The 26597-nt window shown below is 47.6% G+C and overlaps 2 protein-coding genes across 2 annotated transcripts; one reads left to right on the forward strand and one right to left on the reverse strand.

The window, feature by feature from the left end:
* Window positions 1-3: 3 nt before the first annotated feature.
* On the reverse strand, window positions 4-2470 carry LOC4329974 (uncharacterized). Its single transcript, XM_015771327.3, has 2 exons — window positions 2137-2470; window positions 4-452 (listed from the first exon to the last, which is right to left on the reverse strand). Exons 1-2 carry the CDS (start codon window positions 2353-2355, stop codon window positions 237-239), a joined length of 435 nt encoding a protein of 144 aa, XP_015626813.1. The 5' UTR covers window positions 2356-2470; the 3' UTR covers window positions 4-236.
* A 19053-nt stretch (window positions 2471-21523) lies between these two features.
* On the forward strand, window positions 21524-26262 carry LOC4329975 (AP2-like ethylene-responsive transcription factor PLT2). Its single transcript, XM_015768488.3, has 9 exons — window positions 21524-21974; window positions 22059-22749; window positions 23494-23576; window positions 23747-23755; window positions 23847-23935; window positions 24094-24167; window positions 24255-24305; window positions 24532-24608; window positions 25102-26262. The coding sequence occupies exons 1-9, from the start codon at window positions 21740-21742 to the stop codon at window positions 25902-25904; spliced, it is 2112 nt and encodes a 703-aa protein (XP_015623974.1). The 5' UTR covers window positions 21524-21739; the 3' UTR covers window positions 25905-26262.
* The last annotated feature ends 335 nt before the right edge of the window (window positions 26263-26597 follow it).

A 26597-nucleotide genomic window follows, 5' to 3' on the forward strand; every position in this document is an offset into this window, starting at 1 on the left:
GCAGAGAGAGAAGTATTTCTGCAGAAATATAACATTGCATATTTGTGATCAGTCAGACAAAACTTCCATGGCTTTAGAAAAGCTCAGGGGTGCTCCCAAAACAAACGTGTCTACAGCCTATATGAGCCGGCAGAACTAACAGGTCAAACCTGACCCTGAGACCTATGACGTTCTCTCAAGGATATGGCAGATCTAAACATAGTGTTTTTATCTAACATAACCCACATCATCCAAAATTACTCCGTTGGCTTGTCCGGGTCATCCTCCTCAGGTTCTTCCTTGTCAGGATCATCCTCCTGTGGTTCCTCCTGAGGTTGTGGTTCTTCCTCTTCCTCCTCCTCATCATCATCCAGAGGATCATCAGCTGGCAATGGATGGGGCAATGGTGTTTTCATAGGGCTGAATTTTGGGAAGATATCAGGCCTCCTCCCAGGCTTTGGTTTCTCCCATTCCTGAAAATTAATTAAAGATAGACATTATTTCAATGCTAGCACAAAAGCGTAAAAGGTGGATAAACCACTGAACCAGTGCATATTTTTTGCTTAAGGCTAAAGACAAATCACATATGGAAAGAAAATGCTTGCTGATGTGGACTGTAATATAAACAGAACCATATGAAAAAGGAGAAGATGCTTGTACTCATAACTATGGCTATCATATTAAAAATTGAAACATGACATGAGGTGATAATTTTCCCATATTGTCTCAGCTAGTCAGCATTACCCCCAAAAAATAAATCAACAAATCTAGTTTCAATATGATAACAATCACGACCAACATTGAACACATGATGGTGCATGTGAATGGAAGATTTCATGTAACATGGTCTGACCTTCACAATGGGAAATGCACACAAAACAACTGATAAGCCTGAGCACTGATGTTCACTTACATACTATCATATGAACATTATCTATCACTATACTAACTCTGAAGGATTAACTAACATGTACTTCTCTAGGATATAACAAACTACAAGCTGTGTTTGAAACAAGCTAAATTAATTACTAGCATGATGACATCAAGAGAACAACTGAAATGAAAAGGCTAAGAGAAGGATATGATAGGAGTTCTTACTTCCAAACATGATTACTTCAATGCAAGTTACAGCAATAAATCCAGATAAAATTTCGTGCTTCTATTTACTGAAGGATGAACATTTGGAACTAATCTCATGGCACGGAATAATAAACAGCTAATCTGCTCAACATTCTACTTAGAGATCTCCAGAGTTCTACAAGGTTAGCTTAACAAGCTCTGGCCTCCAAATAACCTATGATAATTTCAATGGACCTCCAAACATCCTATAGTTGTTTTAACTCAAACAACTCCATCCACAGGACAAGCAGTGTAAGTAAATAACATATTTGTACTCCAGCCGAGATCTTCTTCAAATGGCACTCCATGCTGAAGAGTGACGAATTCCTTCGAAAAGTAAGGAGAATGTCACTGGGATGGCTCTATCTAATAGGGCAACATATCCTATGCACACAGGCCCTCACGTGTACACACGTGCACACCAACTAAAAAATGTCACCAAAAAATCTAGAAAAAATCATACACATACTTTCAATTGTATTACACCTAGGGTTAAAATCTTAACGTCAAATTCATTATATTTTAGCCGTAACAAAAAAAAAAAACAAAAAATCTGACAGTTTTAAGGTTGCAATTTTGTCAGAATTTTATCTTTTTTGTTATTCTCTATGTAGAATGAATTTGAAGATGCGACTTTGCACGTAGATGTAATACTATTGAAAGTACATGTATGAATTTTTCTAGAATTTTTTGTGATAATTTTTAGTTGGTGTACACGGTGTGTACACGCGAGGGCCTGTGTGCATAGGATACGCTCCCATCTAATAGAGCCCGTGCAATTCGGAGGAGCACATAACAAAAAAAAAAATGTCCAACCTAATGACAAGCACCTGCGAGCTACGAACCTATATATGGCATTTCTTCTGATTTCATCCACCCCCAATCCCCAAATCCCATGAATCCGCATGCTATAAGCTAGTAAAATGACCAAAAAAAAAAATTCCTCAACCCGAGCACTCAATTCAACACACACGAGAACAATCAGTGCATAAACCGATAGAATCTTTCACGGTGAATCGGGAAGAGGGGGATTATTACGATGGGAAAATCGAGGGGCGACCGCCGCGTAATCTTCTCCTCGTCGGGGGCCGCGCACACCACGAGCGCGTCCCATCTTCGCCGCCTCCTCGAGGGGACCGCCGCCCGCGCGAGGGAGACGGAGGCCACCGAGGCCCCGAGGGGCCCGGGCGCCGCCGCCGCCGCCGCCACCGGCGCAGCGGCGGAGGCCGAGGCCGAGAGGCACCAGACGGACGCCATGGTGAAGGCGGCGGAGCTGGCTCTCTTCGTGGAGTGGAGAAGTCGGGTTGGAATTGGGGTTTCGCGAAGTGGTGGTGGACTTCTTGAGCTTTTCCTCCACCGGAGGCTGGCTCTCTCTGAGACGAGACCGGCTCCGGGCGATAAGAGTCGGCCCGTGTACAGTACCGCCGACTTGCTGCTGTGCGGAGTTTGCTGTGCTGTCTTAGTGTCTTGCCGAGGCTGAGCTGGTGGAGAATTTCTGCGGATGCACGCCACAGATGGAGAAATCATGTCCATGTCCCTCGGCCTAAAAAACCATATTTGCAGAAACGCCCGTGAAGAGGGTAAATACTAAATATTGTGTTTATATCATGTTCATACTATGTATTCTCTTCGTTTCGTATTATAAGTAGCCTTGATTATTTTTCTAGTTAAACTTTTTAAGTTTAATCAAATTTAAAAAATTAGCAATATCTATAATACCAAATTAGTTTCATTAAATATGACATTGAATATATTTTGATAATATGTTTATTTTGTGTTAAAAGATATTATTATTTTTTTTCTATTAACTCGGACAAATTTAAAAGGTTTGATTAGAACAAAAATTAAAGCTAATCATAATATTAAGGGACTGCCTATATATATACTAGATAATACCTCGCGCGTTGCTGCGGGATATTTTTTTGCATGACCTAGAGTTGTAAACTTTTAGTAATAGATATTGACCGAAAGTTGTTTCATATAGTCTAATGTTACATGATAATTAATTTGAAACCCTGATGTTTGTAGCAGTGAATTGTGAAGATGTTCACCTAGAATAATGGAAGTTCTTAATTAATTAGCAGCTTATTTGTTTACTGAATCACATTCACCAGTTTGTTATATTCTTACGTCATGATTGAATGGTTAGCCTGATTAGGTTGCAAGCAACTTCTGAGCTCCAGCCATACGTACAACAAATGAACCTGCCATCTACAGTAAAAAAAACTCGGTTAGTCGAGCAACAATGTGTAGGCTGCATGTGAAGTTAACGGTGTGTAATTAACAGTGTATATATTTTCAAATATATATAAAAAATACGTACAACACACTTTGAACAATAGATTAAGTAAAATTCTATGGGAACATTTGAAAGGGTCAGTTAAGTTTTACCTCGTAATGCAGTATTGCACTTTATTGAGTAAACAAATAGCTGAAAATTTTCCCTAGTAAAGCTTATACATTTCTAGACTTTTTTAAACTAAACAAAAAACGTGATATTTGCAGGATGAATTCAGAAAGAGAAAAAAACAATCCGTAAAATAGAAGCTACGGAGAACGAATACTAACACACTTAACTGATGGATAGTGAAATACTGAAATACCTGCCCTGTACTGCAGATGACGATCAGTTGCACTTCTATTTTGTGTATTGATCAAATCATGCACTTCATGCAATTACATCCTTTCACTACATCTGAATCACCTGATAATAATATGGTAAGGTAGTGAATCACCTGATGATACTATGGCAAGAAAAATGAGAAACAAAGGAGAAAGATTAGAGCACCTTCGGCAACATCTTCTATTATGAAAAGGAAAACTGGATTCTCAAAAAGGTAAAAACCATGACAGTTAAAGGTAGAAGACCTGGGGATAATAAACTACCTCATCATCAGAGAATAAAGGTGGCCAGTTGGGTAGAAGCTTGCTTTATCACTTCAGTTTAGGGAAAATTAAATCTATGCAATATGGTCATTGGCTGGAAAGAGGACAGATTAATCTGAGCCAGCTGCGGGCCTAATACCAAGATCAAAGATGAATAATGTTAAAAAAACACAGAGAGAGAATAGAAGTATAGTTGCCTACCCGCAGGATAATGGCGGCAGGTGAGAGAATCTTGACCAATTGTTGGCGCCAATACATTGAGCGAGCACATGTTCTTATTGTACAACAAATCAATGACTTACTGCGACTCCCTGCAATGTTTGATTCAAAAAATCAACCTAGGACTAATCAGCTGGATTGAACATACGTACTGAATAAAATTCAGTTAAATGGTATAAGGTATTCATCACCGGTTAGCTATTTAAAACAACCATTGAACTTAACTCTGACAAAGAGAATAGGGTAAATTGATCATTCGCTTGGAGACAACTGAATAAATTTCGGAGGAAGGTTTAAGGAAAGCGGTACATACCTTTTTTTTTTTTTCCAGATTGAAGATCTACAGGAGCAGCATAACACATTCAGAAGGAAGGCTGTAGATACCATATCACCAAATAACTTTCTGTACATATCAAATATCCAAAGGGATAAAAATAAAACTACTTACTACGGTTATCAATGCAGAACATCGTACATGTGGAAGAAGCAGAGTTGGTGGAGGAGAACAGAGAACCTGATTGAAGCATTCCCCAGTAATAAGCGAAGGCCAAGGATGAATTCACCATGACGTTATGGGAGCAGTAAATTGATGTATTTGATGACAACCATGAAGTCTGATCTCGAAGCAGCGGTTTCGTTTCTCATGACATTCCAAAGAGGAGGCGAAAAGGCTGGGAGGCGGCAGGTGGGCTTGAACCAAAGGCAGAGGGAGCGCCATATAGATGGAGGGACACGACGCACGTGGGAGAGGAAGTGACGGGCACCGCCACCTCAGGTGGTGCGGTGTATGGAACTGGAGGGTTTTCCTGAATTTTTTTTATTTATACTTTTTTTTATTAAAATATTTACAAAAATAATTTTTTGTTTCGAAAATTTACAAATCTAATTGCCTGCCGCCCTCAAGAAGGGCGATTTTTAAAAATCGCCCTCTCAAAGAGCGGCAAGGGACCTAAATACAAAATTTTTATTTGTGTTCAAACCCTTCCCACCGGTTTTAATTACTTAAAAACTAATAATGCTTATTCGATACTCCAAATGATTTTAAATGGAAAAGTGATAAACTACAAAGTTATAGATCTCATCAAGATATACAACTTTTATATAAAGTTTATCTCCATCCAATATCGTTTGAAATATAGATCTGAGATTTTTTAAAATGTGTTTTATATTTTGTAACGAATATTTGGATATCTAAAACATCTTAAATGAAAAAGTTACTAACTACAAAGTTGTAGATCTCCTTGAGCTCTACAATTTTGATATAAAGTTTTATTTCATCTGACTTTATATAATATAATTTTAAATTGTAAAATTATAGAGCTAACAAGTTATGCTGGAAAATTTACATTTAGGTCCCTTGCCGCCCTGTGGAAGGGCGATTTTTAAAAATCGCCCTTCTTGAGGGCGGCAGGCGATTAGATTTGTAAATTTTCGAAACAAAAAATTATTTTTGTAAATATTTTAATAAAAAAAAGTATAAATAAAAAAAATTCGGGTTTTCCTCTGGTTAGGGATGGATACCCGTTGAGTTGGGCCATAACATGGGCTTCTTTTGGCCCAATAAACAACCGGGGAACTCTGGGAGGCTGCTTCATGGATTCCCTGCCGAATGATTCAGATCGTACGGTTAATAGCAAATGGGGTGACGTGGAAGCACCAGGAAGTAGAGAATTCCTAGTAGTGGGGATGATTTGTATAGATATATAGGATATGTTGACAGAAAATCCCACCTCCCATCTTTCAAATTTTGGACCGTCGGATATGCTTTTAGATTCGTGCAGAGGTATTAACCCTAACTCTCCTTCCGTTCCCCTCCCCTCGCTCATTCCGTCGCCGCCACTCCCTCCCATCGCGCATTCCACCGTCACCGCCCCACCGTGCATTCCACCGCCACCGCCCCACCGCGTCACTACCCGCCTCACCGGCTAGCCGTAGGGCATAAACGCGCCAGCGAGCCCCCCCCCCCCCCGGCCGGCCCCTTCCCCTTCCTCTCCTCTTCTTTCCTCAAGCGGATGGTGGCGTGCTGTCCCCTCGCCGTCGTCTTCCCCGTCTCCGGCGGCAGGGCGCCACCACCTGCCGCCTCCTCCTAACACACCCTTCCGCTTTGCCCCCGCCGCCTACACCGACCTACCGCCAGCTTCCGACCCCACGGCTTCGGCAGCGCCGCCGCCGCCTCATTGCCCGCCGGATCCGCCACCCTCCCACGGCCATCCCTCTAAAGCCGGTGAACTCTCCCCTCCCCCTCCCACCCCTCCCACTCCCACCTCAACCCGGGACCCTAACCCGTAAGGTCCTCAACCGGAGTCTAGGGTCTCGTCGGCGCTGGAGAAGAAGAGGAGGTCGCCGGAGTTGGAGGAGAAGGCCTGGAGTACGAATCGCAAAGTTCATCCGGTGGACCAAAATCTGCAAGTTTTTGAGGTAGATTTTCTTTCAACAGATCGTTAGCATTCCCATAATATTAAATGGAGGAAGCACTAAAGTGATGTTGTGTAAAAAGGATGGCGATTAAGATACAGTGATATATGGAGTTCATTCTTCACAAGTAGGGATGGCAGTCGGGCATGACAGGCACGGGTAGAGACTACCCATACCCGTGCCCACGAGGTAATTCATGCCTGCGGGCATACCCGTTACTATATGACGGGCAAGGAACACTACCCATGCCCCGTTGCCCGCGAGCGCCATGTGCCCGCGGGCATGCCCATTTACCCATCACAAACTCACAGTTCAACATTTCAACCACAAATCTCCACAAGCAGAGAGACATTATCACAATTTAAAGAAAGGGTAGAGTTGTACCAAGTTCAACAATACAAGCATTACAAGTTCATCAATACTAGATGGTGGCATTTATACTAATTTGACTGAGGGACCACATGTCAGTTGATTTTCGCGGGTAAACGGGCGAAGCGGGCATGGGTAGTGACTACCCATGCCCGTGCCCGTATGCCCGTTGGGTATAGGTTTTGACCCAATAAAAAACCCATAGGTACTAAATGTAGAACAAACCCAACTCTATTAGGGTTTTTACCCATGGATAAACGGGTTAAATTGCCATCCCTATTCACAAGGTACCAACTTTGGTGTTTGGGATTATTTTAGAAAAAATGGTGTTTTCAGGGGGCAGAGCCAGAGTGTAGTCACCGCCTCACCGGAAGTCTGGGCTGGTCGACGCTGAGAGCCTTTTAATTACTTCCGTTGTTAAAATCATCTTTTGAATGGGTGTGCATGTATGTATTTATAAGAGTGAACATGCACGTGTTACGAGTGTTCGTGTTTCTACTGTGCTCTTGTAAAAAAAACAGTCTATACTAGGAAGACGACTCACAGTGGCGCAGCTAGGGGGGTGCCAAAGGGTGCCAACACCCCCTATGCAAACACTGCCACCATTACACCCCATGTTTTTACTCTATATTAAGGTTAACTAAGATAAGTATTTATCTAATTTATTTTGTGTAGCTTGAAAGTATTATCAGTTTAGTTAGTTAGCAAGTCTAAAAATATTAGCAAGAAATATGATCTACAAAATTAGTTTGTGATTTCTCGTCTTTTTCAAAGTAAAATAGATGATACTTATTTGTGAGATTATTCAATATTATTTGTGAGATTATTCAATAGTTTACATTAAAAGAATTTAGTAATAAAGAGTAGTTTCATACTTCCAATGATATTATTAAATAGCTAAAATTCAAGTTTTTCTTAAAGGACTACTTTACGCATTACTTGTTATTGATGGTGACTATTTGACATCTTTTGCTATCAATATTAGTTATTCGATCTCATGATTTATCTTTACCCCCACACCCCTCTAATCTCAAATCCTGCTTCGCCCCTGACGACTCATGTGCTTTATTAGTGCGTGGTGCGATTGGAATTGGTACGTTTGCTTTCCTTTTTCAACTCTGGACATTGGCCGTTACAGTACATCCATCGCTTTGCAAAGCGCGTCCCGTGCCTTCAGATCGTTGGCACAGGCCAGGACCAGCCAAAAAGGAGAAGAACTGCATGCCTATGTTTTCGGTTACCTCCGCCTCCGCGCTGGCGCGCTGCGCTTGTCAACCAGGGTAAAATCTAATCTTAGGGCATGTACAATGTTCTTTATTAGTGGTCTCTCTCTATTGACATATAAGTAAATTTGATGACATGGAAGAAAGAGAAAGGAGAAAAAAGAAATATGGTTGTTATGCACGACAACGGCTTAGAGTCGACTCTAGCATTTATTAAAGCAAATTTTGTTACATAGTGGTGAAAGAAAGGAAAGAATAGTAAAAAAATATTTTGATACATTAATGATTAGAGTCCATATTGTCTCCAACTATTGTACTCCCTCCGTTTCGAAATGTTTGACACCGTTGACTTTTTAGCACATGTTTGACCGTTCGTCTTATTCAAAAACTTTTGTGAAATATGTAAAATTATATGCCTACATCAAAATATATTTAACAATGAATCAAATGATAGAAAAAGAATTAATAATTACTTAAATTTTTTGAATAAGACTATCAGGGTTATGGATACCACATACCTAATAGTACTTGACTAAATCTCGGCAGGATCCACCACATACCATATCTTATATGGAAACTGACCTCGAGGGAGTTCCGGATAAGGAAAGACAACCAGAGTTCTACATGGAAATGACAATGACTACTCGGATTGTATCCATATTGGTTTCCCTAGTTCTACTTGGACAAGGGGACACCTATGGGTATAAATACAAGCCCCAAGCCCCCCTTGGAGGAGAGAGGACACGAGAGAATCAACACCCACCATGGAGGATCAACACCTAACACAATCGACATAGAAGCCTACATACGCCAAGACACGCCGCCGGATATCGACTTCAGGGATAAGCACGGCTAGTACCCTACGGTGTCTCCGGATACTGTCAGGAGAGACAAAAGCGCTATCTCTGATCTCGCCGGGCACAGATTCGAGGAGGAAGGCTACCATGTTGTCGACTACGAGTCAGACCTTCAAACCGTCATGTCGATAACAGTTAGATAGGCTATCCCAAATATTGTACTTGTGTGATTATGGTGAATAAGAGCAACGACCGGCTCCGGCCAACAGGATGTAGGGTTATTACCTGACAATTCAGGGGCCCGAATCTATATAAAAATCCTCGTCTCCGTCTCGCATATATCCTAGCACCAACGATCCCCATACTATGAAATACCAGGATTGCAACATCAAACGTCGACAAAGACGAACGGTCAAACCTGTGCTAAAAAGTCAACGGCGTCAAATATTTCGAAACGGAGGGAGTATGATGCTAGCCTCTAAATAGCGTAGAGCTCATACCTGACTCTACTTTTATACATGCCCTTAGCATGTACCGTCTAATCGGTACGCGTAACACACTTGCTATATATTTCCCGCGCCGTGGCCCGTCCGTGCCTGCCGCACCTGCAGTCCTGCACACGCATTGGCCCGTCAGGACACCGGGCGGCGGCTCGACGGGATGCGCTCGGTTTCCCCCCAGAAGAGAGCAGCAAATCGCCGGCTTGTGGCATGGTGGCCTTTCGCCTCCGCCGACGTGCGGACCGCGACGCTGAGCGCGGTGAACCCGCGCCCCGCGAATGTAAGGCGCCGGCCCACCACTGCCACCCCGGTGCGTGACGACGGGCTGACGGCCCATGACGGTGCGGAGCCCATCGACCGAGCGGATGCGCACGGATGCAACGCGGCCCAGGCGCACGCTGTTGCGTGCGTGCGTCGTCCCTGCGGTTAGCTCGCTTGCTCCGTGTCCGCGTGTCACGTCACGTGGTGTATCACCCGGTTGCGAGCGTCGTACGCGGACGCGGTGCGTAGTACAATACCAATTCTACTACGACGGATTAGGCCGGAATCAATGGCCCGTGCCTGTCAGCCCAAAAGATTCACCTGGCCGTGTAAAGCGCCTGCCACCTGCAGCTCATGCTCCGACGGCTGTCGCAGGGCTCGCCTGACACGTGTTGAGCCCGGCGACAGGTATATTCAGATCCGCTACCTAGCTAGCTTTGCTATCGGGTTGGACTCTCTGCAAGTCCGGCACATGCATGATATTCAACCGGGGGCTCACACGATCTCTTAAACCGTTCGTGTAGATTATTAGTCGTCGCCTACTCGCCTGTAGTACTACTCCGAGTATAGATTAATTAATCGAACCGCTGCAACGACACTCGCGCACAACACATGCATTCGCTGGACGTGTGCGTGGGTGTGGGCGGCCGGGAGGCCCGGACACCGGACACCCGCGCGCGTGCAGCGAAGAAACGCGAGGGCCGGCCGCATGCACACGCACGGGCGGGCGCAAGATACAGGAGCATACCGACGAGCAACCGCTTTGTTGGGTAGTAGCTTCGTCGCCGAGAGCACGTACACAAGCATGCATGCATGTAAAGAGGTGGTCCTGTATAGCCTAATTTTGTCTCAGCTCCTTGGACGGAGCCGTGCGACGACCCTGTGACTATCCGATCGTAACCCAGATTATTATAAAAAAAATCATATATATCTAATTAAGCTACGCGCGTAACCGAGGGAGTTAAACGTGTACGTGCACCGATCACAGGTAGGTTAATATACTGTACTTAGTAAAAAATCACTGCGAGGGAGAGACTAACATGTGTGTGTACGTTTTGTTTTTACTTTTCACCGCTGCATGCACGATGGCGTCCGGTTTGACGGTCAAAGCTTCGGCAGGAAGCGCGGGAACCGAGCGCCCGGACCGGTCCTGGCGCCCAATATTCTACTCGCGCGCCGCGAATACTCTACTGGTGCCGTCGTACTACGCACTACGCCGAGGAGGATCCCATGCACAGTAGCGCCACCACCGCACACGCACGCACGCACGCACGCATATGTGTGTGCACCGCATGGGGAACCGGCCTGCCCGGCTCCCCCCCCCTCCTCCTCCTCACGTGCACCGTGGAAAACACCAACACCAAGCATCCCTTATTGCAGAGGACCATGCCTTGCATGTGTCAACCGCTGCATCTGCATGAGGCAAGACAGTGAGTTCAGCAGCCAGCCAGCGTGAGACAATCTGCATGCTGTGCCCAGCAACCGACATTTTCCTCTCTCTGCAGGGCAGAATCACGGAAGCTAGCCCTGTGTATTTACATTGATCAATGCTAGATTCGCAAGTTGGTAGGTAGAGAGACCTGCTGCATATGGTTATTCCTCTTCTGCGTACGTGTAGAGCTACCCAGCGTAATTGGTAACCAACGAGGAATGTGAAAATAGCGTGGCTGACAAACAAAGCTTGCGCAGAGTACTGTTGGTAAGTCCTGCCAATACACACACACACACATGATGGGTTTGGATATGACGGCAAGCATGCAATTTGTAGTTCTATACCTGCGGAGATAGACTCATAGAGGAGCAAGTTGTTGGCAGATGGTATGATGATCGAGGTCACCTGTTGTAGCTACTTATATCCCAATGACCAGCCTAGCCATTAGCTAACTATAGCTAGTTGCAAGCGAGATAGCATTATTAACATTCTCCCTGTAATCATGTATATGCATGGTCCTGGAGCTCTGCACATGCACGGCTAGCTCCCCGGCCGGGGCGTGATATGAGGGATCGAGGAGAGGACGGGAAGCTGGGGCTGATCAGGCAGGCATGTTCCGTAGAAACGTTCATGGCACTCCTCTCCTAGCTCTCTCTCTCTCTCTCTCTCTCTCTCTCTCTCTCTCTCTGCATATGCTGCGTGCGTGTAGGCACTGTTCATTCCTCCGTCCCCAGCTGGTGTGTGTGTGCATGCCCGGAAGACAAGGGTGTGTGTCCTTGTAGAGGGCACAGCTTGCAACCCCAGCTCCCCTACTTTATTCGGGGTCACCGTGACCTTTCTTTAGGGTTAACCTTTCTCGCTCTTTGGGGTTAGCTGGGCGTTTCTCGATACGGAGAGAGAGAAGAGAGAGAGAGAGAGAGAGAGGAGAGGCCCGAGTGATGCGGGGAAGACAGTGGGTTTGGATCATTTGATTATAGTACCAAGGAATGATCAAGAAAGATAAACAGTGGAGTGAATATAATATGCTCAGAGTGAGATTCACACCAGATTGACACTTTCTGTTCTAGTCTTGCATTTTCAGAATATAGCAAGTAGGTTTTCAAATGTACCTGTACGTGCATATTGGATAGATTTCTTTAAAGAGTTCTATAAGAAACATTGATGCTTTTGCATTAGCCTTGAAGTTTTACGTTTTCACCTATTCGCTTAAGAATTTAATATCTAAAATAAATCACCTCATTTTTTTTGAAAACTATCAAATATAACTGTAGTTTAATTGTAGTATAATTACAATCTAACTATACAATAAATGTATATATTATAACTTAGTTTCATATAACCTGTACATATAAGTTTTATAAAATTTATAATGTAATTACACTATAGTTATAATGTAGTAGCTGTGTAATACAGTTATAGTACAATGCAGTATATTTATATTTGAAAAAAATACCTAAAATATTGTGACAATTTTTAGCAATTCACCTTTGCTTAGAGCGACATCGCTCCATGCAATAATGGCAGAAGAACCATCTCCACTCCCTTCAGGGGGGCTCTTTTTCTATTATGGGTGGCCATCTAGATAAAAAAAACTTATGAGAGATATATGGTGATTTTCTCTTTCAATTTGTTGAAAGGAGTTGAAGGTTTTTGTTCCACTCCCTTCTTTTGTTATCGTAATATTTAATAAAAACAAAAAAGTATTTTAACCTACATATATGTAAATTAATTGCATATTATGCCTAACTTACCAAATGCCTTAAAGATACATAGACGAAAACACAATAGTAGCTTACAAACACTCATTGCACATATGTTGAAGTGTCACATCACGCAATCCAAGGGGCATACAAATACACAAGTTAGAGCAAGTTTAATAGTATAGCCAACTTGACGGAGCTCGTGGCTCCTCACCGGGAGACCGCACAGGCCCCCCTTTGCCGGTTCGGCCGGGGGCTTAGGGTGAAATCTCAAGCTCTCTCGGTATGTGGAAAGATCGCCAGCTAGGAAGAAACGCGAGACACGGGCGATGTATACAGGTTCGGGCCGCTGGGAAGCGTAATACCCTACTCCTGTGTTTTGGTGGATTTGTGTATGAACAAGTAACAAAGTGTCAACCAGCCCCCAATCGCTCTGGGATCGGATCTGGAGAAGGCCTTGTGTCCAAAAGTCCTCTCCTATCTAAGTGGGCCAAGTGTGAGCCAACCTCTCACTTGTTCTAGGTTCCGAATCTGGAAAAGATCATCCTCTTTCCCCATGGGCAAGGTCCTCCTTTTATACTTCAAGGGGATACCACATGCACCCCTCCTTTTCAAACTGGACTTTTCTTCCCTTCATAAATGGACGGAGATTTGCACGGTTGCCCTCCGAACGTCCTTCTGATGGGACGGCACATACCTACCTCCACTTCTGCCGGGGGCAGGCGCGTCGTGGGAACGTGGCTGTGCGCTGACGACATGAGCAGTGTCAGACCGGTCACAAATCGGTCATTCTTGTCCACCACGCGTCAGCCTAGCAACGTGCATGTTTGCCCTTCTTCACACAACATCTTGCCTGTAATGGTTAGGATGAAGCCTGGCATATATCGATCGGGGCTAACGTGCCATCTCTGGGATGTAACACGCTAGCTCCAGCTGGGGACGAGTGCCTAGAAGCTCTCGTCTTGACGGGATGGGGCGAAGCGTGCGTCAGACCGCCTGTCGCCACCTAACCCGTGATTTGACCGGTCTGTGACTGGTCACAGACCGGATAATCGAGTGCACTGCACTGTATTTCATGCGGCGTGACACGTTTAGCCGAGGCGCAATAAATGCGATTAGGTGAGACCCCGCTGTGCTCACCTAACCCATACACGCGGAGTAGAACCCGCGAGGGGTCGGGGCGCCTCGGCCCTCGGGGGCGAGGCAGGAGTGGTCCGACCGACCCCCCCCTCGGGGAGACCAAGAGGTGGGTGCACACATCACCCTCGGGCCCGACGTCCCCCGAGGGTGCCAGGCCACGTGGGCGATTGTGTCTGCCTCAAGCCTCTAGTCATGATACTCCCGGTCCCATGTCACCGACAGTAGCCCCCGGCGTTATGCCAGGGCGATCGCCCTTCTCAAGGGAAGCGGTCGGGCATGACGCCACTCCTAAAGCCTGGTGACAGGTGGGACCGGTCTCCATGGTTGGGCAAAAACCCAACGGTCTCAAACCATGCACATCGGTAATGGTAACTTGGCTGTCAATAATGGGCGGTCTCTTCAAGACTGCCACATTACCTGAACAGCGCACGAATCTGGGCGAGCCGATTTGCTTCGCCTGGAGATATGGTGATGGTGCTTTTCTCGGAGCCATCAGAATAGCGTATAGCATCTTCTGGGCCTGAGGGTATCGGGTTTTGGCGTCCCGGAGGGCCTCGCTAACAAAGTAGACGGGCCGCTGCACCTTTCGGCGGGGCCGATCCTCTTCGCTAGGGGCCGCATCTCCAGGGCGCTCTTCCTCCGAGAGGCAGCGCGGGGCGCCCTCGGCTTCTGCGCCGACGACCTCGGGGTCGGAGGGCGACAGGCGCGGCCTTCCCGCAGTGGCCCCGAGGCTATCCTGACACCGTCGGACAAGCAAGTGGAGGGCCAACTCCGGCCGTCGGGGGCCTTGGGCCGCCGTTCGGCTTGGGGGCCTCTCGGACCCTGACTTCTCCCCGTGGGCAGCGCTGGAAGAGTTCCCTTCCGGAACCGAGGACGGCGCACGCGCGCAGGTCCGGGACGCCGCCGACCACATCGTCCACAGCTTCGAGGGTACGGCCCCTCGGCTCGCGTTCGCCCTCGACTCCGACGAGGAGGGCGGTGACGGTGGTGCGGACGACAGCGACGACAAGGCTGGTGACCCGGGCGCGTCAGAGTGAGCCCCCAGGCCCCCGCCAATCTTGAATAACTTTTTCTTTCTTCTTCCGAGGCCTTCGGGCCCCCTTCTTGTATAGACTAATTTAATCTGCAACCAAATAAAGAGGAAATTTCTATGTCAATTCTATTTGTTGTGTGTATGAGACGAGGATGGTCTATGCCTCGGTCCTTCTGTGTCTTGGCTTGAACAAGGGCTCGTGCCCAGGTCCTAGTCCTCAAATGGCTCGGGTCGGGGCTAGTGCCTGGGGAGATCCACATGTCGAGGCTGGCCAGGCCGGGAACGTGGTGACCGAGGGTTATGGGTGACCCGATTGTGGGTTTTTGCCGATTCCCCCCCGGAGTTCACCACGTCCCGGGGCACGGCTCGGTTCTGGGCCCCGTTTGGCGATTTTAGCCGACCCGAGCCCCCGAGGACAGGATCGAGCACGAGCGTGCTAATTCAAGCCAAGATTCTTCAAAAGGAAACAATGGCACAGACACAGTCCTTAGGAAATCGAAAATGCTTTTATTGAAATACGGAAGAGAAAAAAGATAAGCCCCCGGCCAACCCTGCACGCCCCGGGGGGGGGGGGCGCGGGGTTGGCCCGAGCCCAAGACCTGACACCCGACCCCCACTAGGGGTAGAAGCGACGAGGGTGTTCGATGTTCCACGGGTTAGGCAGCTCTGTGCCGTCACCCGTGGCCAGCCGAACGGAGCCCGGCCGGGGGACGCCGATCACTCGATACGGACCCTCCCACATTGGTGAGAGCTTGCTCAATCCAGCACGCGTTTGGACGCGGCGTAGGACGAGGTCGTCGACGTAGAGTGATCGGGCCCGGACGTGGCGCTGATGGTAGCGCCGCAGGCTCTGCTGGTAGCGCGCGGCTCGAAGGGCCGCGCGCCGCCTTCGCTCTTCCAAGTAGCCGAGGTCAGGGAGCGTCGGCTTCCTTCTTTTTGTCGCTCGCAGGCCTCCCCTTTCGGGTGGCCAGCGAAACGCCCTCGACGACGTGGACATGACCCTCATCGTCGGAATAGGCCGACCTCTTCTTCCTCCTCCTGTCTCGCCGCCTTGTTTGAGCAGCAGATCCGGGGGCGGCCGAAGCTGCCACACCGGAATCGGAGGGGTTCCAGGTCCATGCTTCCTCCTTACGAGCCACTCGGTCTGCGAGCTGAAAAAGCTCCGCAGTAGTCTGGGGCTCTTTGGAAGCGATCTTTTCGAGCATGCGGTTGTGCCGCACACCCCCCCTGAACGCGTAGATCACCGCGTGTGCAGGGATGCATGGTATGGTATTGCGGACTTGGCAAAACCGCTGAATGTACGAGCGAAGTGACTCATCATCCCCTCGCTGTACCGCGTGCAAGTCCGCTTCTTCGCCTGGGCGCGGATAAGTGCCTTGAAAGTTCATAGTGAACTGTTGGCATAAATCCTCCCAAGAGTGGACCGACGCAGGTGGCAGGTTCATTAGCCAACCCCGCGCCTGTCCCTTCAGGGCCATGGGAAAGAAATTCGCCATGACCCTGTCGTCACCCCCAGCGGCCTCAATCCCGGTCGTATAGACCTGGAGAAACTCGGTGGGGTTGACACTCCCATCATACTTCTCGGTGATGGTGGGCCGGAACCTTGGGGGCCAACGGACATTCCGAAGACTCGCCACAAAGGCTCTACAGCCGACACCACCAGCCGGGGGCACGGAGGGCAGGTCCTCACGTCCATGTCGAGGTGACACTCTGGACGAAGAGGCGCCCTCCGTTGCGCGGGGAGTACGCCGGCTATTACGCCAGCGCTCGATGTCGAGGCGGGCATCCGGCTCTCCATGCTGATCCTCCCGAGTCGGAGGTGCCGACGAGGGAGTGGCAGCCGAATGGCGTGCAACAGCCGCCGCTCGCCGCGCCCTCCGCCTTGACGACACGGAGCCGGTAGTGGCGGCGCCGGAGGTCTTGGTGGTGGCGGACCGTCCACCAGCACCCAGGCGCTGCTGTGCCGTCATGACCAAGTTGGCCACGTCGTCCAGCCATCGCTGGGCTGGAGACTCCGGGTCAGGGACGACGGGCGGGTGACGTAGGAGCGCGCCAACAGCCTGAAGCGCGCCCTGAGGCGTGCTGCCGTCGCCGTAGACGAGGAGGCGACGCTCCCCATCTCGCCGTTCTCCTGCATCACCCGCGACTGGCGATGCTGCGGATTTTTCGACACTCTCGAGCGCCTCCCCCTGCTTAGGATTTTGGTGTGGAGGAGGTGGGGGAGTACGAGCTCGACGGCGTGGGTTTGGCTCCCCGTCGTCGCCGCTCACACTCGGAGAGAGGTCGTGCACCTTTGCTTGCTCGGCCATTAGGCTGAACAAGAAAAACTTGGCGCACACAGAGGAGTACGAGAGCTCAGAAAACACACGATGAGCCCCCTACCTGGCGCGCCAGATGACGGAGCTCGTGGCTCCTCACCGGGAGACCGCACAGGCCCCCCTTTGCCGGTTCGGCCGGGGGCTTAGGGTGAAATCTCAAGCTCTCTCGGTATGTGGAAAGATCGCCAGCTAGGAAGAAACGCGAGACACGGGCGATGTATACAGGTTCGGGCCGCTGGGAAGCGTAATACCCTACTCCTGTGTTTTGGTGGATTTGTGTATGAACAAGTAACAAAGTGTCAACCAGCCCCCAATCGCTCTGGGATCGGATCTGGAGAAGGCCTTGTGTCCAAAAGTCCTCTCCTATCTAAGTGGGCCAAGTGTGAGCCAACCTCTCACTTGTTCTAGGTTCCGAATCTGGAAAAGATCATCCTCTTTCCCCATGGGCAAGGTCCTCCTTTTATACTTCAAGGGGATACCACATGCACCCCTCCTTTTCAAACTGGACTTTTCTTCCCTTCATAAATGGACGGAGATTTGCACGGTTGCCCTCCGAACGTCCTTCTGATGGGACGGCACATACCTACCTCCACTTCTGCCGGGGGCAGGCGCGTCGTGGGAACGTGGCTGTGCGCTGACGACATGAGCAGTGTCAGACCGGTCACAAATCGGTCATTCTTGTCCACCACGCGTCAGCCTAGCAACGTGCATGTTTGCCCTTCTTCACACAACATCTTGCCTGTAATGGTTAGGATGAAGCCTGGCATATATCGATCGGGGCTAACGTGCCATCTCTGGGATGTAACACGCTAGCTCCAGCTGGGGACGAGTGCCTAGAAGCTCTCGTCTTGACGGGATGGGGCGAAGCGTGCGTCAGACCGCCTGTCGCCACCTAACCCGCGATTTGACCGGTCTGTGACTGGTCACAGACCGGATAATCGAGTGCACTGCACTGTATTTCATGCGGCGTGACACGTTTAGCCGAGGCGCAATAAATGCGATTAGGTGAGACCCCGCTGTGCTCACCTAACCCATACACGCGGAGTAGAACCCGCGAGGGGTCGGGGCGCCTCGGCCCTCGGGGGCGAGGCAGGAGTGGTCCGACCGACCCCCCCCCCTCGGGGAGACCAAGAGGTGGGCGCACACATCACCCTCGGGTCCGACGTCCCCCGAGGGTGCCAGGCCACGTGGGCGATTGTGTCTGCCTCAAGCCTCTAGTCATGATACTCCCGGTCCCATGTCACCGACACAACTCTTAGCTCCAAATCATCTATAGCCAATGTAATTGTCAATTTATACAATAGTTGCTTACTATACTATTAATATATGGTCCTACCTGTCATACACACATTACGTCTTAGAGTCTGTGCTACAGCTGGCTATAAATCTGTAGCCCGCTGCTCTTCTCTCTCTTTCTTTATCACTTTAAAATATGTTTATAGCTAGCTTATAGCCTGCTATTGTACCTGCTCTTAGCTAGAAAGAGTGCGTGGTTAATTGAGTCAAATTAATTTTGTCTTCTCACGATAAACACCTATAGAAAAGGGGAGTGTCCAGATTTTAGGTGACTGGAAATTTTAAATAGGTATTAATAGTTGTATTAATGGCTTATGGTCTGTTAATTTGTACTCCCTCCATCTACTTTTGATAGTCATATTTCATCTTGGCACACAGACCAAGGATAAGTAATTCTACTTATTATCATCCATTTAAACATGCTACTCCCTCCATCTACTTTTGATAGTCATATTTCATCTTGACATACAGACCAAGGATAAGTAATTCTACTTATTATCATCCATTTAAACATGCTACTCCCTTCATCTACTTTTGATAGTCATATTTCATCTTGACGCACAGACCAAGGATAAGTAATTCTACTCATCATCAATTTAAACATGATACTAGTCATTCCTCGTAAATAAGCGATTCATTAATATTTACATTTCTCGATGCTCATGTAGCCAATCTTGTGTGGAAGAATGAAGAGTCATGCATTAAATACGAGAAAGTTATTAAGATGATAGATTGTTGAATTGAAATATGCCTATCAAAAATAAATTTTTCAGATATGAAAATATGACTATCAAAAGTAGATGGAGGGAGTACTAGTTATTCCTCGTAAACAAGCGATTCATTAATATTTACATTTCTCGATGTCCATGTAGCCAATCTTGTATGGAAGAATGGAGAGTCACGTATTAAATACGAGAAAGTCATTAAGATGATAGGTTGTTGGATTAAAATATGCCTATCAAAAATAAATTTTTCAGATTTGGAAATATGACTATCAAAAGTAGATGAAGGGAGTAATATGCTAATTTAAGCCACTTATTTATGCATGGTGATATGTTCTAAACTCTTAGGGGATGTCATCACTGGTTCACCTGCACAGTTAAAAATGCAACACAGATATTTTACCAAAAATCCTCATTTTTTTTCTAACATCTCGGTGCATTAAGATTCAAAAAATTATACCATATCTTAAAAAAAATCAACTCCATATTTGTGAAGGGAAAAAAGAAGATAATTAAATTGTGAATTCACGACCTTCTATTTCCCTTCTTGTGTGGATCGAGTTCAAACACTCCAATACTTTAGCATTCCAACTACCAAATGTGATCCCATCATCTCATCTTCCAAGATCATGTTCACACACACCGCCGGATCGGAGCGGAAGGTAAGGTGGGCGGCCGGTTTGCATGCATGCATGCAATTGCTAAAACCAGAAGTCGATGGACGCTGCAAAAACACAGTCAATCAGGCGGCTGGGCATGCAGGGTCGTCATACCAGTCCAATCCAGCGATTCACCTCGAAAGCACCATAATTATAGATCAGCGGGCAGGCCTAGGCGCGCGCCCTTGGCTAGCCTTGTGCCCTATTATCGGTGGTGCCCGCCGCGCTGCAATGGCTGGTTGGAACTCGGAAGCAGTGGAGAGAGAACGAGAGAGATGGGCCATGGGCGCGAGACGAACGACGATGCGCACGCGCGCGCGCGCGCGTCCGGCGGCACGACATGTCAGAGAAGAGAGAGGCGGGTTGGACTGATTTTTTTTCTGCACAGGTGTGCGTGCGCGGCGGTTTGACCGGCGTTGTTGAGGCAGCGAGCGTTTCGTCTCTCTCTCTATGCTCTCGGTTATTTTTTTCTTCTTTTCTCCGGCGCGAGCGGGAATCTTTCGCTGGATTCGTCGCCGTTGGACGGGACGAACCGTCCGCGCGCGCTAGGACCCGAGCGTGAATCCATCCACGCGTGCGCGTGCACGTACATACGTCGTATATACATACATAGTAGTGTGGCGATCTTAACTTGCTTGCTTGCGCGCTATCGGATCCAAGCTCTGATCGAGTAAGGTCTAAGATAGATTGATTAAGATCCAAGGATATGTCGTCCCTGATCGATCTCGTTCTTGTTAAGCTTATTTATTCGGCTAGCTAGCTCTTTCCCGCCACTGCTTGCATTGGTATATATATTTGGATTGATCGAGCTCCTCGATCTACATGTCATGCATGTCGTCTTTTGTTTGGGTTCAGATTCATACTAATTAAAAGGAGAACTTGATCCATGCTATATAGTACTATATGACAATAATTCAACAAAACAATTGTCATATCCCGTATGGTTTATGAATGCCTGAACTTTTCTTGATTTGGTAGGAGTTAAATTGCTCTCCATATGTATTAACTGACGGTAAACAACTGCTAGCTCCATCCGTTCTCAAATGTGAACATTTCTAATATTTTTTTGCCCCCTTCAGCTTCAGAATCCTGACGAAACAAAAGAAACATAACTACTTGCTAGCTACCAGCACAACGTCTAAGGCTCTGTTCTTTTGGTTGAGTTGGGAACCCATCCCTCCGGTACGGAAAACGAAGCAGTCCATTAGCACGTGATTAATTAATTATTTGCTAATTTTTTTTTCAAAAATGGATCAATATAATTTTTTTAAGCAACTTTCGTATATAAACTTTTTGCAAAAAACACACCGTTTAGCAGTTTGAAAAGCGTGCGCGCGGAAAATGAGATGGGGGAGTTGGGAACTCCAGGAAACGAACAGAGCCTAAGACTAGTCTTCTGCTATACTCTGTTCTTAACTTATAAATACAGGCCTCCTAGAACATTTCCCCTCCTCTCAGGTGGCCAGGATATTTTTTTTCTTGGCCTCTCTCTCCTGCCATCTTCACATTGACCCAAAATGTAGTGCATCCCCTGGAAAAGCTATACCTCCCCCGTATCAGCTTCCAACTTAGTACATCCCTCCTCTCATCCTCACCAATGTTTTCACTGCTGCTCTGATCATCAGCAAGAAAACCAATCCCACTGTTCTATCAGCTTCTTCTCCCCCTGAGATGGCTTCTGCAAACAACTGGCTGGGCTTCTCGCTCTCCGGCCAAGAGAATCCGCAGCCTCACCAGGATAGCTCGCCTCCGGCAGCCATCGACGTCTCCGGCGCCGGCGACTTCTATGGCCTGCCGACGTCGCAGCCGACGGCGGCCGACGCGCACCTCGGCGTGGCGGGGCATCATCACAACGCCTCGTATGGCATCATGGAGGCCTTCAATAGGGGAGCTCAAGAGGCACAAGGTATGCATGCACGCGTGTGTCTCTCGTTTTCTAGTAGTACATGGAGTGATGGGTGTTTGATCTTGATATTTGATGTTAACGCAGATTGGAACATGAGGGGGCTGGACTACAACGGCGGCGCCTCGGAGCTGTCGATGCTCGTCGGCTCCAGCGGCGGCAAGAGGGCGGCGGCGGTGGAGGAGACCGAGCCGAAGCTGGAGGACTTCCTCGGCGGCAACTCGTTCGTCTCCGAGCAAGATCATCACGCGGCGGGGGGCTTCCTCTTCTCCGGCGTCCCGATGGCCAGCAGCACCAACAGCAACAGCGGGAGCAACACTATGGAGCTCTCCATGATCAAGACCTGGCTCCGGAACAACGGCCAGGTGCCCGCCGGCCACCAGCCGCAGCAGCAGCAGCCGGCGGCCGCGGCCGCCGCCGCGCAGCAGCAGGCGCACGAGGCGGCGGAGATGAGCACCGACGCGAGCGCGAGCAGCTTCGGGTGCTCCTCCGACGCGATGGGGAGGAGTAACAACGGCGGCGCGGTCTCGGCGGCGGCCGGCGGGACGAGCTCGCAGAGCCTGGCGCTCTCGATGAGCACGGGCTCGCACTCGCACCTGCCTATCGTCGTCGCCGGCGGCGGGAACGCCAGCGGCGGAGCGGCCGAGAGCACATCGTCGGAGAACAAGCGGGCCAGCGGCGCCATGGATTCGCCGGGCGGTGGCGCGATAGAGGCCGTGCCGAGGAAGTCCATCGACACGTTCGGGCAAAGGACCTCGATATATCGAGGTGTAACAAGGTTAGAACAATATTGGTTTGTCTATGCTACTATGGCTAGCTACATGCCTACATACTGATCGATGATGGATTGCTGATTCCTTTCAAATGGAAGGCACCGTTAGTTAGAAAATTAATGATCTCCTTTTTGAGTCGAGGCGCGATCGATCTATCGAGAACATAAACTATCATCAGATCTATGGTTCTATACTAGATAGCTAGCTAACTGCAATCGAATTTAGATAAATAATAATGCAATCGCTCGATCGAGACAGTGGCTATATATGCAACTTTGAGTTAGTATATAGTTTATGTGATCCTTTGGAAAGGTAATTGGGTATAGGCTATATATGTAGAAAGTTCATTGATCTAAGAAAAGGAGGACAATGAAATTAGATGTTGATGATACGGAATTAGTATGGAGTTAGACTAACTTCGTTAACAAGCTAAATATACGATTGGGAAGTAAATAATTTTGTTCACAAGAAATAGGAGCCACACTAGTATTGGTAATTGTTGATAGATACGATATTACTAATTCTGGTATTGCCCATATTCTAACCAATTGAAAAAAGATCAAAAACATGCTAATACTTTTGCTTATTAATTTTTCTCACTAATGTTCTATTGCACACATATGCGCTTAGATCGAACATGCAAGGATGTCAACCAATGTTTATATTTTTTTTTCAGACGTGATTTTGAATCTTAATAGCATGCATATGAGCTTTAGTAAATTACCTGCTCTTGAAATTGTTGGTTTCAGGCATAGATGGACAGGGCGATATGAGGCTCATCTCTGGGATAATAGCTGTAGAAGAGAAGGGCAGAGTCGCAAGGGTAGGCAAGGTAATGCAAAATGATTATATATCATCTCTTTTCTCCCTCCAGCATAACACTACGTATGTATATATGTACACTTAATTTACAGTACTGATTAAGCATTCTTTCAATTCGTCTGTTCCCCATCGCCTAATGACTCTATCCGGAATGACACCGTTATGCTCCGCAATGCGCAGTTTATCTTGGTATGCATGCAAACGCCTTCAGTTTTTTTTTCATTGTATATAACTATATTAGTGACTGCACAATCATTATACTTGTATCACGACTACTCAGGTGGCTATGACAAGGAGGATAAAGCAGCGAGAGCTTATGATTTGGCAGCTCTGAAGTATTGGGGCACAACAACAACAACAAATTTCCCAGTAAGAAATTAAACATATAAGTTTGTCGTTTTAGTTTTCTAGCTAGCTTGTTAATAGATCATAGTTTTCTACACACCACTTATAATACAGTATATAAAAATTAAATTGTGCACTTGTTGATTGCATTTTCCCTTTTTTATTATAAAATTTCACTGCAGATAAGTAACTATGAAAAAGAGCTAGATGAAATGAAACATATGACCAGGCAGGAGTATATTGCATACCTAAGAAGGTAACTGATGTTTCACCATATGGAATTATCACTCCCAGAATATCAGACTATCACACTGAGATATGATTTCATTAATTAAATATGCAGGAATAGCAGTGGATTTTCTCGTGGTGCATCGAAATATCGTGGTGTAACCAGGTAATTAATTGATTTATGTTTTCTTCCTAGCTAGTAGTATACAAAAAAGCACGCAATGTACTAGATGTGCTTGTTGTCCTTATTTATATGTATTATGAACTACTAATCTCTAAGCTATGTCAACATATATGTACACGGCTCATGTTAACTGTATATGCTTAAATTTTGTAGTGATATTTTGGTGTTCCAATGTTGTAATATAGATTAACATATAATTTTTGAGCAGGCACCATCAGCATGGGAGATGGCAAGCAAGGATAGGGAGGGTTGCAGGAAACAAGGACCTCTACTTAGGCACCTTCAGTAAGCTGCTACACTGATCTTAGACCTGTCTCATCTAAACTTAATCGCTCTCCTAATGAAGATCCTTAAAACTAATCAATGACTAGTCATAGTGTTATATCCCCAAGATCTAAGTCATCGACCCGTACTAATTTAGTCCTTTTTTCTTGAAATCTTCGTACGTCTCGTAGAACTGAAGATTAGATATTCTATATGTTGCCCTATGGCGCATAAAATAGTAGTACTCCCAGTTAGCGCATTAACTATGTCCGAAATGTACCTTTCAAAGTTTTTGTCTCAAAGTTGTCTGAGAAAACCGGGGCATGGAGTCAAGGGCCAAGTAGAAAACCCTAGCCCCTTTGAATTTTAATCACACAGCTCTAGCTTTGCCCTTTGCTTGCACCGTCCATGCGTGCATGCATGCATGCAATATGGAACATGTTGCACACATGCGTTTGGGAAACAAAAACCCTAATCATATGCATCTGATCATGATGATAATCGTTGCGTATAGGCACCGAGGAGGAGGCGGCGGAGGCGTACGACATCGCGGCGATCAAGTTCCGGGGGCTCAACGCCGTCACCAACTTTGACATGAGCCGCTACGACGTCAAGAGCATCCTGGAGAGCAGCACGCTGCCGGTGGGCGGCGCGGCGAGGCGGCTGAAGGAGGCGGCGGACCACGCGGAGGCGGCCGGCGCCACCATCTGGCGCGCCGCCGACATGGACGGCGCCGGCGTCATCTCCGGCCTGGCCGACGTCGGGATGGGCGCCTACGCCGCCTCGTACCACCACCACCACCACCACGGCTGGCCGACCATCGCGTTCCAGCAGCCGCCGCCGCTCGCCGTGCACTACCCGTACGGCCAGGCGCCGGCGGCGCCGTCGCGCGGGTGGTGCAAGCCCGAGCAGGACGCCGCCGTCGCTGCCGCCGCGCACAGCCTCCAGGACCTCCAGCAGCTGCACCTCGGCAGCGCCGCCGCCCACAACTTCTTCCAGGCGTCGTCGAGCTCGACGGTCTACAACGGCGGCGGCGGCGGGTACCAGGGCCTCGGTGGCAACGCCTTCTTGATGCCGGCGAGCACCGTCGTGGCCGACCAGGGGCACAGCAGCACGGCCACCAACCATGGAAACACCTGCAGCTACGGCAACGAGGAGCAGGGGAAGCTCATCGGGTACGACGCCATGGCGATGGCGAGCGGCGCCGCCGGCGGCGGGTACCAGCTGTCGCAGGGCTCGGCGTCGACGGTGAGCATCGCGAGGGCGAACGGCTACTCGGCCAACTGGAGCTCGCCTTTCAATGGCGCCATGGGATGATCGATGAAGAGGAGCAACAGGAGCTAGTATAGCTAATTAGGGGATCGATCGATTAATTAAGCTAGATCAAGTCAAGTTTAGGTTAGACGAATCTTGATCACGGTTGTGTTGCAACTCGTTTGGTCGTTGATCAGGTTTTGCTTGACTGGGTGTGAGTGACACACACGCAAGGTGCTGCCTTCCGGAAGCTGGGTAATGGCAGGTAAGGGTATAAGCTAGTAAAGTTTGTGTTGTAACTTCTAAGTTAATATCCTTGCTTGCTGTTAGTTTTGGGTATAGTTTCAGAAGGATCATGCCAATCCTCAGAGGAGATACACACTAATTAATCTCGTGCAATGACAATAACTCCATCATAATATCTTGGCGCTCATACTTTATTTAGTTGTCTTAACTCTTATCATTATTGCTCTATATAGTTCTTAGATCAATTGCCATTTAGACAATCACTAGTATTTATCTATATCTATAAAAATTGGGCAATACTCGTACCTCCCACGTGTTAAAAAGAATGGTAATTTAGCCATCCTTAGAAATGTAATGGAAAGTATAGAAGTACATTTTCTAGTATAAAACTCAATACCTCCAAATACTTGGTACTTTGAGGTACTAAAATTTAGTATAAAATTTAGTAGCTTAGTTGTTTTCTTAAGAATTGTAAAAAAAAATTAACCTGGAAGATTTGGTTAGTAAGTG

The sequence above is a fragment of the Oryza sativa genome, chromosome 2 (assembly GCF_034140825.1).
Source record: "Oryza sativa Japonica Group chromosome 2, ASM3414082v1".
NCBI lineage: Eukaryota > Viridiplantae > Streptophyta > Magnoliopsida > Poales > Poaceae > Oryza > Oryza sativa.